General features: G+C 40.0%; 1 protein-coding gene across 5 annotated transcripts in view; it reads left to right on the top strand.

The window, feature by feature from the left end:
* Positions 1–803: 803 nt before the first annotated feature.
* The window catches only part of HDAC11 (histone deacetylase 11), an 80,372-nt gene continuing 60,646 nt past the window's right edge, over positions 804–20,529 (top strand). For all 5 annotated transcript variants that reach the window (XM_024208798.3, XM_024208796.3, XM_029913069.1 and 2 more), the window contains exons 1-3: positions 804–839; positions 6,010–6,158; positions 10,969–11,069. In XM_024208798.3, the coding sequence (XP_024064566.1) occupies positions 838–839; positions 6,010–6,158; positions 10,969–11,069 (252 nt within the window). In that variant the 5' untranslated portion in view covers positions 804–837. The remainder of the gene's footprint in view (positions 840–6,009; positions 6,159–10,968; positions 11,070–20,529) is intronic.

Below are 20,529 nucleotides of genomic sequence, written 5' to 3'. Positions count from 1 at the left end.
GCAATGCCCCTCTGCCATGTACATTGGCCAAACAGGACAGTCTCTAAGCAAAAGAATAAATGGACACAAATCTGACATCAGGAATCATAACATTCAAAAACCAGTAGGAGAACACTTCAACCTCTCTGGCCATTCAGTAACAGATTTAAAGGTGGCAATTTTGCAACAGAAAAGCTTCAAAAACAGACTCCAACGAGAAATTGCTGAACTTGAATTGATATGCAAACTAGATACTATCAATTTAGGCTTAAATGGAGACTGGGAATGGCTGAGCCATTTCACACATTGAATCTATTTCCCCCATGTTAAGTATCCTCACAGCTTCTTGTCAAACTGTCTTAAATGGGTATCTTGATTATCACTACAAAAGTTTTTTTTTTCCTGCTGACAACAGTTCATCTTAATTAATTAGCCTCTTAGAGTTGGTTGGGCAACTCCCACCTGTTCATGTTCTCTGTATGTATGTACATGTCCTCACTATATGTTCCATTCTATGCATCCGAAGAAGTGGGCTGTAGCCCATGAAAGCTTATGCTCAAATAAATGTGTTAATCTCTAAGGTGCCACAAATACTCCTGTTCTTCTTGGGGCAAGAGACTCTTCCACCTCACTTCTCCCTCCCCCTCTCTCCTCCCCCCAGCCCAGCCCCCCTTTCCTAGCTCCTGCCCCCCAGCCCAGGGTCCCTCCCCGCATCCTTGCCCAGCCAGTGCCGCCCGCTCCGTCCTGGGCCGGGCCACTCGTGTCTCCTCCTCCCGCCCGCGGTGTGGGGCGGCTCCGCTCGGCTCGGCCCCGCCCCTCCCGCGGCGGAGCGCTGGCTGGCAGAAGGCGGCCGGGGGGATGTGAGTAGCTGACGCGATCCAGGCTGGCCCGGGCCTTGTTAGACAGGCGGGGCCAGGCCGGGCCCCTCCCGGCGCGGCGGGGGCCTCGCTCCCTGAGCCGGGACAGTGGTTGTGGCGCCGCCGGGAGGGAGGGAGCAGACCCCGGGCCGAGGGAGGGGGCTGCAGCGCTCCAGGCCTGGCTGCACGGCCGAGGCCCCATCAGGGCCCCCATGGTCGCTGTCTCCGCCCCGCAGGCAGGTGGGGTTGGCTCAGAGCCGGTCCTGGCCTGGCTGGCAGGCACCGGCCTGTATCGCCCCGGGGGGCGGAGCCTGACAGGGACCGTCCTTGCAGGTGACGGCAGCGGGATTTGAACGAGCACAGGAGACGCCAAGCGCCGGCCTCCTGCCCGACCCTCCCCCTTACCTGTCCCGCCCCAGGGAGACCGTCCCTTGCTGCTCCCCTCCCAGCTTCCTCTGCACCAGCCTTTCACCCCTTGACCACGCCAAGCATCTTGTTTCTGCAGTACCCGTCGCTCCAGAGTCTCTGTGTTTCACCTCCCAAGTCAGTTTCCTCCACTTGTCCAACATCAGCCTTTTTTCTCTGACCTGCTTCACGGTAGCTTCACTGTTTTGTACCGCAGTCTCCAGCACAGCTCTTGATGGAACAGCCTTTTTGCGTTGCTCTGCTTCATCCGTTGGTTATCTATTATTGTAGCTCATCTGACCATCCATCTTTCCTCGCATCTCATAATCTCTCTTTCCCTTAGCTGTTATTCTTGGCATTATTTTAATAGATGTAGTCAAGGTGAAATGTGATCAGTTTTAAAAATGACTTAAAAGTAGTTTCAGATACTACACCTGTTCCTGAAAATTATGTAATACATTTTTGGTGATTTTCAAGGCCATTTATAATACTTTGTAACACTGGAAATAAACATGCAAACTTAAGGACCCACCCACTTCCTAACGCTTTAAGTAATTTATGGAGAACCCAAGAGTACCCTTACCAATTTTTGTGGTTTTACAGCAGGATGGACTGATTTCAATCACCATTTTTAATAATGATTTGAAATCAACAAACAGGAAACTTTATTTAAATAATTGATTTTAATCCGTTTTTCCATTTGTACTTCTTATTTTCCTGAAGAAAGGTAGAATCTCATTAGTCAGTAACCCTTAAAACAAGTTGATGTGCAGCTAAATATAGCTTTGACACTAAATTTGGTACTTCATTTTGCTAAGTAGGAGGATAACCATATCTATACACATTTATTTAAGCAATGTATATAGCTTAACATACATTTATTCAGATTCTTAATTTTTACCTTTTTATTATGTTAGAAAATGACAAATGATGCATTTATTATTTACTAGGTTAATTTGTGATTTGTGCCAAACTGCAATTGGATGGAAATTGGAATACAATTAAAAAAGCACAAAACCAGCATTTTAAAATTGTTTTTATTAAGTAAACCAAACTGCCTTACTTTTTTTCTTCTGTATCCAAAACATTTAAGTTCTCAAAACATGTTGAAAATAAATAATTTATTAATCGCAGGTATTACCATGGTTAGTAAATTGAACTGATTGTTTCTGGCACTGTGTCCTTCAAGACTTTAGAATTAGTAGATCTCATCCTCTCACACCTTGTTTTTATTCATAGATAGGAAGAGGAAAACAAGCTTTTATGCTTTTTAAGCTTCCACTTGGTTTCTTAACTTTGTATGAATTAGTCTTTGAACTAAACTAGTTGAATATACTGAAAAGAAAAATATATTCTTTCTACTACTGTCAAAAGCTGGTTGTAGCACTTCAACAAACTTTGGTTCCAGGTGCTTAGCTTGGTGACTTTCACCAGTTCAGTGATTTGACTTTTTTTAAAAATTCGGCAGCAAGTGTATTGCTTAATATTTTCTTTATTTAATGTACATGATTTTAAAAGAATATAGTAAGTTTAGGCCTTAACATTAGTTTGCCATAATTTCAAATTTAATTTTAAATACTTTTCTTTTAAAAATAAACAATTAATTTAAATTAAAAATCCATTTAAAAAAAAGAATTTTAATCCATCCTGAATTATAATAATATTTTCCTGAGTTTTTGTGTGTGTTTAATTTCTCTCCATTGTTGTGTGAAAAATAACCCACACAGACAAAAGGGAGAACTGATTATAAAAAAGTGGTGTCCGATTCTGGAAAGAACCCCTTCCCCCCCAATATTTTTCCTGTTATCTCCAGGAATTGTAGGTATTAATTTTAACTATAGTAGGTAAAATATTTTTAGACTGAGGCGTGATTTTACAAAAATGTTCTTTTAATTTTGCAAGAGGTACAGTTTGTATGAAAGACAATAGAACAATCACAACGTTATTCTGTAGTCCTGACTCAGGAAGAATTTCTAATAATCTCTGTGGAAGTTTTGTGTGAATCAAGATTACAGTTTGGACCCTAAATTTCCAATGTGTTTTGTATTTCCATAGAGTTTTAGGTTTGGTTGGGCATCTTTCCTTACTTATATACTTAATGTGTAGGGACAGTACATTTTGACTTGTATTTAGAAACAAAACTTTGAAACTTGAGCCCAGTAAATCAAAATAAACTTTAGATTATGTCAAGTGAAAAACTGGACCTAAGTTTTAAAATTTAAAATGGGTTAGTGTTTAATTAACTTGGAGAAGGGTGGAACAGGTAGAAATGGAACTCAGTTTTGTCAATAATTGAATTTAGTGCTGGAATGAGTTAATGTACATAATCATTTGCATCTTCTTTGTGTGTTTTGACATACTGCTTAATTCAGGTGATTGGACATGAGTAGGGCCCTACCAAATTCACAGTCCATTTTGGTCAATTTCATGGCCAGGGGTTTTTAAAATGAGTCAATATCACGTTTTCAGATGTTTACATCTGAAATTTCACGGTGTTGTAATCTGTGGGGGTCCAGACCCAAAAGGCAGTCAGGGTGGGAAGGCTGCAAGGCTATTGCAGGCGGGGGTCATGGGATTGCCACACTTACTTCTGCCCTGCTGTTGGCAGGGCTGTTGCCTTCAGAGGTGGGAAGCCTGCTGGCCGGGCACTTAGCTCTAAAGCCAGCGCCATGGCCAGCAGCAATGCAGAAGTGAGGGTGGCAGGGTTTGGGGGGGGGGGGGGGTTACCATATGTTTGGTTTTCCCAGCAGTCTCCCACCCGAGTGGGGGAGATGACAGCTGGAGCCGCAGCCTCCCCGCACAGCTCTCTCAGGCAGAAGTGGCTCCATTCCACTCCCTGCCTGGCTGCCAGGGAAAGTGGCCAAACATGCTGGAGGGGAGGCACAGGGAGAGAAGGACAGAGCCCCTGTCCCCAGCAGGCCAATCCGGGGGGCCCTTAACACCCTCCATACTCCTCTACGCATCGCCTCTGAGATAAGGTTTTGGAACTAATTAATAAACAGTAATAAGTCACCAGGAGCAGATGGTATTCATCCGAGAGTTCTGAAGGAATTCAAATATGAAACTGCAGAACTATTAACTGTGGTATTTGACCTATCACTTAAATCAGCTTCTGTACCAGATGACTGGAGGATAGCTAATTTGATGCCAATTTTTAATAAAGGCTTCAGAGGCGATGCTGGCAATTACAGGCCGGTAAGCCTAACTTCAGTACTAGGCAAATTGGTTGAAACTATAGTAGAGAACAGCATTATCAGACACATAGCTGAAACACAATTTGTTGGGGGAAGAGTCAACATGGCTTTTGTAAAAGGTAATCATGGCACACCAATTTATTAGAATTCTTTGAGGGGTCAATAAACATGTAGACAAGGGTGATCCAGTGGATATAGTGTACTTGGACTTTTAGAAAGCCTTTGACAAGGTCCATCACGAAAGGCTCTTAAGCAAAGTTAAGGAGTCATGAGATAAGAGGAAAGGTCCTCTCATGGATCAGTAACTGGTTAAAAGACAGGAAACAATGGGTAGGAATAAATGGTCAGTTTTTAGAATGGAGGGAGGTAAATAGTCGTGTCCCCCAGGGATCTGTACTGGGACCAGTGCTGTTCAACATATTCATAAATGATCTGGAAAAGGGGGGAAACAGGTGGCAAAGTTTGCAGATGATTCAAAATTACCCAAGATAGTTAAGTCCAGAGCTGACTGCAGAGAGTTACACAGGGATCTCACAAAACTGGGTAACTGGGTAACAAAATGGCAGATGAAATTCAATGTTAATAAATACAAAGTAATGCATATTGGAAAACATAATTCCAACTATACATACAGAATGATGGGGTCCAAATTAGCTATTAATACTCAGAAAAAGAATCTCTGAGTCATTGTGGATAGTTCTCTGAAAACATCTGCTTAATGTGCAATGACAGAAAAACTAATGGAATGTTAGGAACCATTAGGAAAGGGATGGCTAGTAAATATCATAATGCCGCTATATAAGTTCATGGTATGCCCAAACCTTGAATACTGCATGCACTTCTGATTGCCCCATCTGAAAAAAGAAAAATTAGAAAAGGGAAAAGGTACAGAGAAGGGCAACAAAAACGATTAAGGGTATGGAACAGCTTTCGTATGCGGAGAGATTAAAAAGACTGGGACTATTCATTTTATAAAAGAGACAATGGGGGGATATGTTAGAGGCCTATAAAATCATGAATGGGATGGAGAAAGTGAATAAGGAATTGTTATTTACTCCTTCACATGACACAAGAACCAGGGGTCACCCAATGCAATTAATAGGCAGCAGGTTTAAAATAAAAGGAAGTACTTCTTCACACAATGCAGTTAACCTGTGGAGCTTGTTGGCCAGTGGTGTTGTGAAGGCAGAAGCTATAACTGGATTCAAAAATGAATTAGATAAGTTCCTGGAGGATAGGTCCATCAGTTACTATTAGCCAAGATGGTCATGGGTGCAACCCCTTGCTCTGGGTGTCCCTGTGTCTCTGACTGCCAGATGTTGGGACTGGATGATGGGATGGATCAGTTGATAATTGCCCTGTTCTGTTTATTCCCTTTGAAGCATCTGGTGTTGGCCACTGTCAGAATACGAGATACTGGACTGGAAAGACCATTGGTCTGACCCAGTGTGGCCATTCTTATGTTCTCAACAAGCCAGACAATGGCCCCACTGCTTAACGTGGGGTGAGGTCATTAGATTTTCCTTTACCAATTGTTAGGAAGAGTGATGGTTCTATTTTTTTTTCCCGTTAAGGCCTCACAGAACTGAGCTGTATCATGAAGTTCCACCAACATGCTGGCCCATTGTATATTCTCCAGACTACAACATCACATTTATGGGATTGGAGAAGCTACATCCGTTTGATGCAGGGAAATGGGGGAAAGTAATCAATTTCTTGAAAGGTAACATAATGACAAGGTTACACTTATTATTCAACTTTTGTTTAAGTAGTGTTAAACTGACACTTGTGCAAAGAAAATGGAACAGAAGTAATTGCATGCAGGCTCTATAAAAATTAACTATAGTTATTGCTAATATAGACAATAGCTGCTCTACATTACTGTCTGTCTTGCTTTTACTTTCTGGGCAAACCATGCTTTTTTCTTTTTAAATACTTTAAATTCTTTGTAATACTTTAGTGTCTGTGAAACCACAAACTTAAATCTCAGCAAGGTTAACTTGCCCTTAACATTTCTTATGTAAATTGAGGTCCATGCACTTTAAACTGTTGAAGCTCTTGCAAGTGAGAATTTAAAAACTGAGATTCTATCTGATCTGCTTGGACATTAAAGAAACCGCAGCAGTTTTCTTTAAAGCATGGGTTTGCTCCACTGTCCTTGGCACTTTCTTCCCCACCAATATTTTGCCAAGAACTTTCCACCCCAGTTATGGCTGCATTTCTGTGGTGCTGTGTGTATGTAGAGTGAAACTCACATAATGGTTGTCAGTTTCACTCCGCCACTGGGTTTGAAAAACAGTGGGAAAAATAACTAGTTGGTTAATTTCATTCTGACCCACTGCTGGGCAAAACTATGAGCAACAGCAAAAGTACAGGAGCTGCCTGTATAAAGACTCATGAAGGCAGAAATGCATTAGTAGGTTATTTTCAAATCGTAAAAGCTAGAATCTCTTTAATGGTAGCTTCGCATGCAAAATTCCAGTCACTGCAGAAAGTTCCCTACTTTTCAATAACAGAGGATCAAGTGAATTTTTCAGATTCTGCCAAAGTACTTCACAAACTGTATATGGTAGAGAAGATCCCAAATTCATGCCAATAAAACATTTATAACAAACCATATAAACTATTCTGTTTGTGCTACATATTTTAAAGAGAAATTAACGTAAAATTGTTTGAGAATCTTAAACATGTTTGTCTGTTTTCACATTGCATCACCTGTGAAGTTAGTACTATGAATCGAACTGTTGGACTCTAACAGGGAACTCTTGTGCTGATTCAGGTGTAGAAGGCAAAGGCCCTATGTTTTTAGAGTACAAAACATCCTGTTGGTACTCAGTAAATTATTTATCCTCAGAACAGGTGCAATACGGGATGAAAAAGTGCAAGTATACCAGATCTGCTGCATCCACATCTGTTAGAGTTCAATCTCGATACCCATTTAATTTTTAGTCTCTCTGAGACTATCAGAAAGAAGGCCAAATTAATGCCAGTTGACACATGTATTCTGAGAGACTGCCTTTTGACATATACTATCAAACACTTGTCAGACACAGATGACCCCTATCCACAAAAGACCACTTTACCAACTGACTCTGTTCTGTTTTTCAAACCATAATGATGTAATGAACATTTTGACATTTAATGTACTTAGTGTTCATTGTGGTTACAAATTGATTACTAAATGTTTTCTATCAGTACTAGATTACAAGGTGATGAGAGGGGAAGATAAATTAATAAAAGGTTGTCTTTATACACTGGAAGCAGATGCTGTTTTGCAGTTCCAGTTACTATTTATTTTAAAGCTAATCCTGAAACTAAAACTGCACGATGGCTCCACAATTCTACTGAAATGAATGAAAAAAAAATCTTTCTTATGCATTGTGATCCTTGTAAACATGTAAAATACTTGACTTCCAAGGGGAAGCACTGAGTCTGACTGAATGTAACTGGAGCATTTTGGTTGCTTCAATCTCTCTTTGGAACAGTATAGCAGAAGAGAGAACATTCCACCCTGACTCTTACCACTAAAAAAGTTTTAATGACTAGCTTGCTGCATTAAATTATATATGGTGTGAATCTGACTTACTCTTGAGATTGCTGATGGAGCCTAATATATTTCAAATTAAGTAGCAAATCACATTTCAGGAAGAAGGAGACTAACTGTGGCTTGCATATATCCATTCCTTACTATTTCATAATATTGTTGTGATAATTAATGTTTGTAAAGTGCTTTGAGGTCATCTGATAGAGGCATAAAGATTAGAGTGCTGAGAGGCACTAATATTGCTGTTTACACAGATGAAAAGTTCTGTGCAGAAATGCTGTTGGGAATTTCAAATATAAGAATTAAAGTCAGAGCTTGTAAAACTTCAACACTTTTTCACCCGAGAACTGAGATTACTTGGCCAGGTCAAAAACACCCGTGAAACACACCATGCCCAAGCCAGTGGCCCACCCAGAGCCATGCCTATTGCATTGACATTGCCACATATTCATTCTTCCGTCAATAAAGCAACTCTGCCTCTGCACATGAATTAAATTCTTCCCCTCAGGGGTGCATTAAATGCATTCTGATATTCTCCCCAGTTAATTAATTCTGGGATCTTTCCCAGTCCCCCTCTTCAATCAATGAATCTTGACTTCCATCCCCTCTATCCCCCAATTAATGAACGCTGGGGCCTTCTGCCTTTGTTGCGCTCCTCTGAGGTTGCTGCCCTTCTGGACACATTGGTGTTTCTTCCAGCTCCTCTTCTTCATGTGGACACCTCTGCTCTTCACTCTCCAGTTCCTCAAGGAAAAACTGATGGCCCCAGATGTAGAGAAAGTAAATAAGGAAAAGTTATTTACTTGTTCCCATAATACAAGAACTAGGGGCCACCAAATGAAATTAATGGGCAGCAGGTTTAAAACAAATAAAAGGAAGTTCTTCTTCACACAGCGCACAGTCAACTTGTGGAACTCGTTGCCTGAGGAGGTTGTGAAGGCCAGGACTATAACAGTGTTTAAAAGAGAACTGGATAAATTCATGGAGGTTAAGTCTGTTAATGGATATTAGCCAGGATGGGTTAGGAAGGGGTGTCCCTAGCCTCTGTTTGTCAGAGAGTGGAGATGGATGGCAGGAGAAAGATCACCTAATCATTGCCTGTTGGGTTCACTCCCTCTGGGGCACCTGGCATTGGCCACTGTCGGTAGACAGGATACTGGGCTAGATGGACCTTTGGTTTGACCCAGTATGGCCATTCTTATGTTCAGTCTCTTTTCTCCCCTCTCCCATTTCGTAGAAGAGAAGGAGCAGTCTGTTCCCTGCATCCCCTGACTGGAAAACTACTAGAAGCATTTTGGCTTTTCTGTTCTGATACTTACTTCTCCCTTCAGGGAAGAAGTTGTTGCCTCCTTGGCCCTGCTCATCTAGGAAAAATTTCTACGTGAGCTGGGTGAATTGGCAAGGTGGGTTTTTCAAGCCTTGGTCAGTAGGAACACAAAAGTTCTACCAGTGCAGACTTTGTTGCAGATATTCTTTTATACTATGCCAGTGGAAACAAAATCCGTCAGATTGCACTTTTTGCAGCTGCATTAAGAAGGCTTTTCACAAAGTGTAGTTGCTCAGCAGACACATACTCCGGTACTATATAATATAAACAATTATAGAGACAAGGTAGGTGAGGTAATATCTTTTATTGGGCCAACTTCTATTGGTGAGAGAGACAAGCTTTCGAGCTTACACAGAGCTCTTCTTCAGGTCTGGGAAGAGCTCTGTGTAAGCTGGAAAGCTTGTCTCTCTCAGCAACAAAAGTTGGTCCAATAAAAGATATTAATTCACCCACCATGTCTCTCTAATATCCTGGGACCAACATGGCTACAGCAACACTGCATAAACAATTATGTGATGATCACTGGTGTTATACTTTTAACAGTTGATCACCATAGATAAAGCATGCATAACTGTTCTCCACCATGGGTGTTGCTTAGTCATCTCTGATGCACTGAAATGAAGTTTGGTATACCGTCCAGCAAATGTATCCACATATGTTCCTGCTTGCGTTAAAAATATCACACACACACATATATATATATATATATATCTCCATGTACAGACATCTTGGGATGATATTTAGGAAAGCAGTACACCTCTACCCCGATATAATGCTGTCCTCGGGAGCCAAAAAATCTTACTGCATTATAGGTGAAACCGCGTTATATTGAACTTGCTTTGATCCACCAGAATGCGCAGCCCCGCCCCCCCCCGGAGCGCTGCTTTACCGCGTTATATTCGAATTCGTGTTATATCGGGTCGCGTTATATCGGGGTAGAGGTGTAGTTTGTACTGGTAAAACTTAATTTTATGTAAGCCTATGGGCCACCAAATATGGAGAGCAAGTAATTGCTCCCAGGCTTCTGCAAATTAAATATCAATAGGGGTTTGACAATGTTAAATGTACCAATTAAGCCTAGATGTTCACTTCTTATCAGAACTCCCTAAGTAATTATTATTCTTTGAATTTTGGCATTTCCTGCTCTGATGATTCAGTGAATTAAATGTCAGTGCTCGACTGTGGAATTTGCAATAAAATATATTAAAGAATCAAGGTGAATAATTGCTGATACCAGGACAAGAGTTTTCAAATTGTATCCATGTTTAAACTATGAGTGCCCTTTGGATATTTATTCTGGTGTTTAGCCTCATCTGTCTTCTATTCTAAAACCTTCACTGCCTACCTTTCCTTTCCAGTTTAAACAAAGAAATTAGCACTTTGAAATTATAAAGTGGCCTATGAGCATTATTTAATTCTTATCATTATTTTAGTTTTATCCATAAACAATTTTGTTATATTATTTATATGTGATTAATAACTTGTGTAGAGTGTGTGTTTGAAGCATTTATTAGCACTTTGAATCAAAAGTCCATGTAATGCAAAGTACTGTAGGAGCTCCAACACCTACAAGCCAGATTCTAAAATTGTAGAGAAAAATTGGAAAGTTCAACAATGCTGAATAACAATTTTTCTTCCTCCTTTTTTTTCCTGCTGTTTCAGAAGAAAAACTAATTGCAGATGACTTGATTGTACAAGCACGAGAAGCTACTGAAGAAGATCTGTTGGTTGTCCACACAAGACGCTACCTGAATAAATTAAAGGTGCTGTACCCACTGGTTATCTTTGAAATACACTTTTTGGAATTTATTTCAAGCAGTAGATGTCCTGCCACTGGCATAATGTTGCTTCCTTCTTCCTGGTCAGTGCCTGTTATTAATGAATCAGCAAATTCCAGTTCAGCAGTTTACCAGAGCTATATTCTGGATTTTCCCTCTAACTTTTTAACTCTTTTTCAGAGTTATTGTTTCAGAGTCAGACCTCTATTTGTCATAGTGCACAACATTTAAAAGTTCGGTGATAATTGTTGAAATTGGTACTGGAAGTCAAGTCTCTACATCAGCAGAGTTGACAAGCTGTCAGTAATCTTGAGATTACGTTGGATACAGATTAGGGCTGCGCCTATATCTTGAGGTGAAGGGTGACTGAGCAATGGTGCCACTAAGACTGTTATTAACTGTATCCTACAATATTTTCCTTCCTTTCCTAGCAATAAGTGACAGCATAAATGAGATCTAAACATAATCTAGACTAGAATATTTCTGTTCTGTATTTGGGGAAAAAACAGATGATACCATATAGTGATAACACTCTTTCTATTCCACTTTTAACTCTGGAGGGTGTTAAACAGAAGCTATTAAAGCTAGACATTTTTAAATCAACAGGTCCAGATAATTTGCATGCAAGAGTTTTAAAAGGGCTGGCCTAGGAGCTCACTGGACCATTAATGTTGACCTTCAATAAGTCTTGGAGCAATGGGGAAGTTTCAGAAGACTGGGAAAAAGCCTATGTTGTACCAATTTTTAAAAAGGGTAGTTTTAGGCCTATCAACCTGACATCAATCCCTGTCAAAATAATGCAGTGGCTGATACAGGACTTGATCAATAAAGGATGAAAGGAGGGCACCATGATTAGTGCAAATCAATATTAATTAGCTCCTGTCAAGCTAAATTGATGTCTTTTCTGATGAGATTACACATTTGATTGATAAAGGGAATAGTGTTGCTATAATATACTTAGACTTCTCTTAGGTGTTTGACTTGGTACTACACAACATTTTGATTAAAAATCTAGAACAATATAAAATTAACATGGCACACATTAAATGGCTTAAAAACTGGCTAACTGAGAAGTCTCAAAATATAATTGCAAACAGGGAATCATCATGAAGCAACTCTGTTTCCACTGGGGTCCCACAGAGATTGCATTTTTTATCATTGACCTAAAGAAAACATAAAATTATCACTAATAAAGTTTGCAGATGATACAAAAATTGGGGGACTGGTAAATAATGAAGAGGACAAGTCACTGATTCAGAGTGAGCTGGGTCACTTGGTAAACAGGGCGCAAGCAAACAATATGCATTTTGATATGCATAAATGTAAATGTATGTATCTGGGAACAAAGAATGTATGCCATATTTACAGCATGGGGGATTCTATCCTGAGAAGCATGGACTCTGAAAAAGATTTGAGGGTCATAGTGGATAATCAGCTGAACATGAGCTCCCAGTGTGATGCTATGGACAGAAGAGCTAATGCAGTCCTGGAGAAAGAAAAAAAATCAACTGAACCAGGTCATTTGAAATTTGTTAAATAATTAAGCAATATAAGCATGTTAAGATATATACAAGTATTTATACTAATACTACAAATACAGATCAGCAGAATGAGTGCTATACATTTTTATATCAGGAGGTAGCCGTGTTAGTCTGTATCCACAAAAACAACAAGGAGTCTGGTGACACCTTAAAGACTAACAGATTTATTTGGGCATAAGCTTTCGTGGGTAAAAAAAATCACTTCTTCAGATGCATGGAGAAGAATCTGAAGAAGTGAGGTTTTTTACCCATGAAAGCTTATGCCCAAATAAATCTGTTAGTCTTTAAGGTGCCACCGGACTCCTTGTTGTTTTTATACATTTTTATAGTTGTTTCCAGGTTCCCTTCAATATCTTTCCCAGGTGTAGTCAGTCTAAAATTGAAATATACAGAAGACAGCTATATGCTGTAATATATATATGCAGAATGACTACTAACAAAGCAAAACTTCATTAAGTTCTCCTATAACTTCTCTGGTAGGCTTTTTGAAATGTAGATAAAAGTCTTATAAATGCCTCCGAGACAGAAGCATCCGCCAACATAAATCCTTCCATTTATCTTTTCTGTCTAACCTTGATTCTGAAGTTGTATTCTCTTCCCTCATCTCCTTTGAAAATCTGCTTTTGCTACCTCTCCAATGTTGCCCATGTATTCCACTGCCTTAGCTTCATGGCTAAAATCCTCCTCTGTGCCTTCCTCCCCTCTTGCCATGACCATAGCCTCTCCCTTTGGCTTCCCGTGAGCTCTTCAGATTCCAGCATGTCCAATATGTCGCTTCCTCCTTTCTCACTTGAGCTATCATTGTTTATTATACGACCCAAAGGACTAGGAGCGTGATGTAATTTACCAGCGACAGGGTCCCTCCTTTCCAAAGGGTTTAGAGCAACACCACAATTGATAACAGACATAGGGGAGATAAGGGGAGGGAAGAACAATCATAGGAATGCTTGTTTTTTTCTATGTAGTTGTCCTGTAGGATCCCTCTGTGTTTTTAATATTTAATTGCTTGGTGGTTTTGGAATCAGAGTTGGATTTAATTTTTTTTTTAAATATTAAGACATGACCAACCCACCCCTGTCCTTAAACAAGTGCACTGGCCCTTAGGATTCAGCTAAAAATTGCCCTTCTTTTTTAACTGCCTGATACTGCACCCATTGAAGTCTGTGGCAAAGCTTTCATTGACAACAGTGGTGCAGGATCAAGCCCTAAAACTCTCCCTGGATTTGTCCTAGCTTTACCTTGTAGACAATGTACATGTCTGCTTACCTCACTGTTCAGTATGCTTGCTTAGCACCGGCCTGCTGTTTGTCCCATCGTATAGTCCTGCCACTGTTGGTACAAGATGTTTCTTATTCATAGCTCCTGGCATTTGGGACAGCTTTTCTTTGGCTCTGAACTTAGACTTTCCTTTTTTTAAAAAAAAATCCAGTTGAAAATGCCTTCTAAATCCCCTTATCCCTTTGCTAGAATTTTTTGTTTTAACTTTGTAACTATCTTTTCTCTGTAAAGCATTTTGGAATAAACTTTTATGAAAGATAATGGACAAAATAGAGTTGTATTTTAAGTATATCAGAAAAATTCATAAGCCTAAAAACAATTGATAATCAGGCTACTACCAGCCTCATTATAGAATAATCTTGTGTAGAATGTAGATTACCCCTCAGCATGATAAACAAATGTACCGTTGTCACGGAAAGTGTGGGAAGAGGATTAAAGGCTCTGGTGGAAGACTCAAAATAAAGAAGGGAAGATGAGAGAGACTACGGTGCTACATAGACTATGGGAGCTGGTTTTGCTTTACAGCCGTGTCACCCTAAAATGTACATAATCAAAAGCAATACTTTCATGTTAGGTTTTCCAGTCACTTAAACAAAGTGAGTTTTGCCCTTGTAGTTTGATAGCATCCAAGCCCCCAAAGGAACTACATCTTTATTGCATACCTTTGAACACTCCATAATAATAAAAAAAGGAGACATTGCATAATGGCAAGTGAAATGTGCAGGAGTGAAGACTTTTGGTGGGCTGCTCTCAAAGGAGAGGGCTCAAATGTAGACTTTACCATGAATGCTTCTATCACTTGGAATGGACTTAATGTAACTGGTTGGTTGTGTCTTATTCTCTTCTGCAACATACTTAACATGTTGAAGTCATCCTGCTAATTGTACTCATTTTTGTTTTTTCTTGTGCTCGAGGCAAAATGATTTTTTGGCAAATTTAAGTGAGCATAAGGAAATTAGTAACATTTGAAACACAATTAATTTCCTCCATAGCTCTAGGGTTCTAGTCTTTACAAGGGTAAATTCTGTTTTATTTTAGAATAAAGTGCTATAGTAGTTAGAGTAAATGTTGAATAGAGCATTAAAAACAGAATATACTATACCTAGTTGTTCTTCTACAAATAATAATTGCTTAATGGGTTTAGGTTTTATGTAATTTTAGGAAGGCATTTGTTTAGGAATTTCTTTGTGCCAGTCTGTTGAAAAAAGAGGCTTCAAGAGACGTATGTAGCACTGGAATACAAAAGAATAGAGAGACAAAAGTGTGCTCAAGGGTGAGAGAGACCTTAATTACAATCTTGCCTGCCATCTGTATTTGAAGGCTTACAATGCCAGTTGATATCGCTACGTATTAATACTGAATAGAGAGGGTTCACTGACTATTCTAATTGTAAAAAGATTATTTTTGTTGAAATATCTTTCTTTGAAAATGTACTAGAAAAGATGCTGTGGACAGAATGAGATAGATGAATACAGATGACATAGAATGTGAATTTAGAAACTCTCCAACTGTATTTGTAAGTAGAAAATAATGATCTTATACGCTGTAATTCAGAAGGAGCTGCTCTGAGTTTGCCGTCATTGCTTTTGGACAATGAAAGCAGGCTTGAAATCTCATTTTTTGAGCACTGTATTCATCTGCCTAGTGGCTCCCTTCCTCATGTGATGTTGGTCACTCATGTTGCTTCCTACTGATCTTTAAACTTCTTGACTCACCTGTTATAATCTCACTTGATGCTTCATGCCTTATTGATTCTGTTCTTACCAGAGCTTCTCTCATTATTGAGCCTTGGTTCCATAGGACCACCCAGCATACATGTATTAAATAATTTCTTGAGGCAAGAAAGGAGGCACCACGTGCATAGCATGGTTCTAAGTGCCATACAGGTCTTCCTAATCCCTATGAGGAGGACAGCTTTACAGTCATTGACCTCAGTGGACTCTGAGGTCTCAGTGGTGAAAAGTAAGGCTATGTTTTAGTCACGGGTATTTTAGTAAAAGTCATGGGCAGTAAAACAAAAACCTGTCCATGACTTTTACTATATACCCCTAACTAAAACTTGGGCCTGGGTGTTGCGGGTGCTGGGGGTGATGGTGGCGGCTCAGGACCTTCACTGGTGCTGGGGGGGACGTGGGCGGCAGCGTGCAACCTGGGACCTGTGCTGGGGAGGGGAGGCGGGCAGCGACCCAGGATCCCCGCTGGTGCCTGGGTAGGGCGGGTGGCGGCGCACGACCCAGGACCCCTGCTGGTGCTGGGAGAGGGGAGGGTTGGCAGGGATGATACGCTTCCTACCCAGCTCCGACCAGCATGTCCCTGCACTCCTAGGTGGAGGGGCGGCCAGGAGGACTCCACACTCTGCTCCTGCCACAAACGTCAGCTCTGCAGTTCCCATTGGCTGGGAACTGCAGCCAATGGGAGCTGTGGGGGTGGCGCATGCGGGCGTGGGCAGCACGCAGATCCCCCTGGCCCCTCCGCCTAGTTGCTGCAGGGACGTGCAGGTGGGAGCTGGGGAGCTCCCCACCCCAGGTAAGCGTCTCCCTGCACCCCAACTCCCTGCCCCAGCCTGAGTCCCCTACCACACACCCAAACTGATGCTGCTGGCCACTGCAAAAGTCACAGAGATCACGGAAAGTCACAGAATCCGTGACTTCCATGACCTCTGTGACAGACATGCAGCCTTAGTCATAAGCTACAGACTCTCACCTTATACATGATTGACAATTGACCTCCTTACCTCTCTGGCATGGTGGCAGTCCAGGGAGAAATTGCAATTACAAATAGACTTCCAAACTGTAGTGACCAGGGTCACTCCTGTTTTGGGTCTGAAAACCTACTTGGGAGGCTACACACTCAGAGTACTTTGTCTAGGAACTATAGCTACATATAAATGTTCTGGGAGAAAGTGCAGTCCTAAATATACTAAGGACATTCAGAAGCCTAGTATCCCAGAGGGTAATCATAATGGAAATGGATAAGCAAGCCACCTTATTTACAAACAGAGGGTATCAGAACATTCCTTCTGTGCTGGGAAGCCCTACTGGTGTTGGGAGTGAGTGCTCCTTGTCCTCTAACTAGCAAGAAAGGAAAAAATAGTTACAGACTGGCTAAACTGTTTGTTAGTGGAGTCAGATGAATTGTCCCTGAGCCAGGAGGTTGTAGACCGTATCTTTCTCAAGATACTAGATATCGGTACACAATGCCCCTGAACAAAAGGTAGTGGTGTTCCACACAAAGCTGTGGAAAGAGGTTACATTGTTACGGAGACACGTTCTCTATCTATTTGTGAGGGAAGGTTGCATATGAATTCCTATTAATACTTCTGATAGCAATGGCCCTGACCAGGTTCAGGATAAACAAAGATTCACTTATCTTCATAGCCCCCTACTCTCTAAAACAAATACGGTTTTCAAACTTGTCTTGGACAAAGAAGGCTAGTTCCATTAGGCTAATAGTCTTGTCACATCTGAATGCACAGGATAATGGCATCTTTCTACATACCATCTCTTCCTGTCTGTATGGCTCCTGCAACTATAGAAATCAAGAGGCATGACTTGTGAGCTGTCCCATGTTCTCTTGGTTGCTTGGTAGGAGTTTGCTAGAAGGACTTACAGTTTGAAAGTGTAAAAGTTTTAAGGTCTGGTGTGAAAAGGCCCACACAAAGTCTGCTTGACTTCCTTTTAACTCAGACAAGTGAAGGACAGATCTACAAACAGCAGATCTAAGCCCATGCTCTGATGAGCAATGAGAGCTGCTCATATTACCCGGAATGCAGAGTGGAGTGTCAGTCATGAGAATGCTGTAGCAAAACTGAAGGTGAGGTAGAGAGCCCCTGGAAAATTTCCTACTTCTGTGGGGAGACAGGTGGACATTCACTGTGTTAGTAGCAGCCGAAGAGGCTGACCTAAGATCTTTTGATGGGGAGAAGACAGGCTGAAGGGCAGTTGGAGGGGAGATAAGATAGGACTGAGGGGACAGATCAGGAAGAACTCTTGTAAATTGAATTTTTAAGTGGAATAATTATGCTTTTTAGTATCTGTATATCTTTAACTGAAAAGTTATCCAGAGATGTATGGGTTTTCCTTCACAGCCTTTAGTAAAAGCATAGTTCTAGTTGCAGAATGTGACCCTGGAGATTTTCAGGTGCTTCCTGGAAGGCTTTAGGTCCCTAAGGCAATAAATTAATTATGAAGAATTTAGCTTTAATATTTGTATCCATCTTGCTCCAACATTTGTGTTATATAAAGAAATACTTTATCCATTTACTTCAAATCAGCACTCTGAAATTTCAAAAAGAAATAAGCACCAATAACCCTAAGAAATATTTGGCACCCTATAAGTCTTACACTTCTGGGATGCACAAAATAGAAACAATTTACTGTTTTACAATAACACGTGTGAGTGAACACTGTGATAGAAATTACCTGTGCAAACTGGATCACTCTTTTGCTTGTGTGTCAGTGGAATGCAAGGTGGTGTTCTTCTGGGAATGTTATAACACATAGACTGTTCCACACCTTAGGCTGTAAGAGCAATTGATCAATTTATATAATTACAAATTAAGTTAAGTTTATCAAAAAAAACTTATTAACTTTTTGTATGTGGAAACCCAAATTGGTCATTCTTGGCACACAAAAAAAATGTCCCAGACGCTCTGATTTTTAGTTTGATGTATGTCTTTTATGAAACACATGTTATTTACAATAGGAAATGGAGAGCAATCAATTATACAATTCAGTATAAAAAATTCCATTGTCTATATTTGTTGTTCAAACACACATTGTTTTATTGCTATGAAATTATGACAATCTTTCAGAAACTTTACTGTGGGTAATTTGCATATATATATATATATATATATATATATATATATATAAATAAATAAATACAAGGTAAAACAATAAACATCTTCAGATATCCTTAGACTTCTTTTAGCCAGTTCCATGGACAGCAGTAGTTATTTCTCTGTGGCTCCAAATTCCTACAGATTTTTGTATGAAAATCCCTCAGGTCATGCAGCTGTCATCATGACGCTCTCACTGTCTCTGTTTTTAATAAGCATTGTTGATATATCATTTTTTTTTCTCACCTTGACTTTTTTTTACATTGGTTTTTGATGTTAACTGACAAACTTTTTGTAATGGTCATTGGTTATTTACTTTTCTTAACTTTTATAAAAAGTTCTTGAAATCAGTTAATTGATTTTGACTGTCACTTAGATTCTTGGGCAAATAGCTATCAAATTAAGATCGCTAGGAATTCCTGCAGAAAATATTATTTGTAGGGTAATGTAGTGTGACTATATACATGGAAATTCAATTAAAGAAGGCGGCTTAATTATAGATAAGTAAAACATGTATGCTGAAAGGTGGTGGAAGCATTCTCTCACATTTGGTATTGGCTGGGGTTGTCATTAGTTCAGTCTAGTGTGCTTTACTACTCAGGCTTTTGCTTTGTAACTTTGGTCATCTGGCATTAGTCACGTGGATATTTGCTTTACTGATCAGTACATAAGCTGCCTTTGTCAGATAACTTTGGCATCTGGCTCCATAAGAATCACTGAGAAAAACTGTCCTCTATCTTAAGAATATTAATAAAATCCCATTTTTAAAAAGTAAGAGAACGTTAAGGGTGAATGGTTAATCACTCAAGACAAGAAATGTTAAGATTAACGTTATATGCACAGTTTTAGCTGTCTCTTGTACATGTACAGTATGGTGGTCTTACTTATACGAGCAGATAGCATTTCACGAATGCAATAAATATCATATACATTTTTTCTCTATAACTTCAGATAAAAATGCAACATTTTATAGTGCTGGGCATTACTTTGCATATGCCAGAATTCAAGCTATCTACATGCAAGATGCGATAAGGGCTTCTGGACAACCCTGTCTCATTTATTGCACACCTTAGACGAATGTAGAAAATATTGCATAAGATGACATTGTATTATGTGAGAAATGGTCTGCAATCATGCAAATTAGAGTATACTGTAAAGTAGAAGTACAAGAGGGTAGAGTTAAGCTGCTAAGTTTAACTTTACCACATCTTGACTTCTGAACGCTTACATATGCAGTCTTAATCTTCTCTTAACATGCTTTTTAATGGCATTTCCTAGGTTTCGTAAATAGAAAAAAAAAAGAAATTCCATTACCTGAAACTGCTTTATTAGACACCACCCTAACACTCTGTCTTGCGCAAAGTTCGTTCTGAATTGTTAATAACAGGGAGGAAGAACTCATAATCATTTCATATTTCCCCCTTTTTTTCAAAATGCCAAATGTATGAATTTTTTTGTCAAAATGTAGAATTTTGAGAAATTTTGACAAGCCTCGATGCTTATCCTGGAGACCCACTTATTGAGCTTTCTATGATTCATTGTTTACTGCACAGCAAATGTGGCAGGGGTCTTATGGCTTCATGCAGGGCCTAATCCAGTCAGGTGTTGAGAAAATATTGGGAGGTTATTTGCAATCTCAGTTCCTATAGCAGGAACTGGAAATAGAGCGCAGCACCTCGTGCCGTTATACTCTTAAGTCTTAACCTAAAAACAAGGTTTTTCAAATATTTTCAGAGTGGAACTACAGACCAGTTAGTTTAACTTCTGTGCCAGGGAAGATAATGGA

The sequence above is a fragment of the Terrapene carolina genome, unplaced genomic scaffold (genome assembly GCF_002925995.2).
Source record: "Terrapene carolina triunguis isolate 2854851 unplaced genomic scaffold, T_m_triunguis-2.0 Scaffold439, whole genome shotgun sequence".
Lineage (NCBI taxonomy): Eukaryota > Metazoa > Chordata > Testudines > Emydidae > Terrapene > Terrapene triunguis.
Note: the sequence above shows the minus strand (reverse complement) of the source record. Positions and strands in the feature narration are given on the sequence as shown.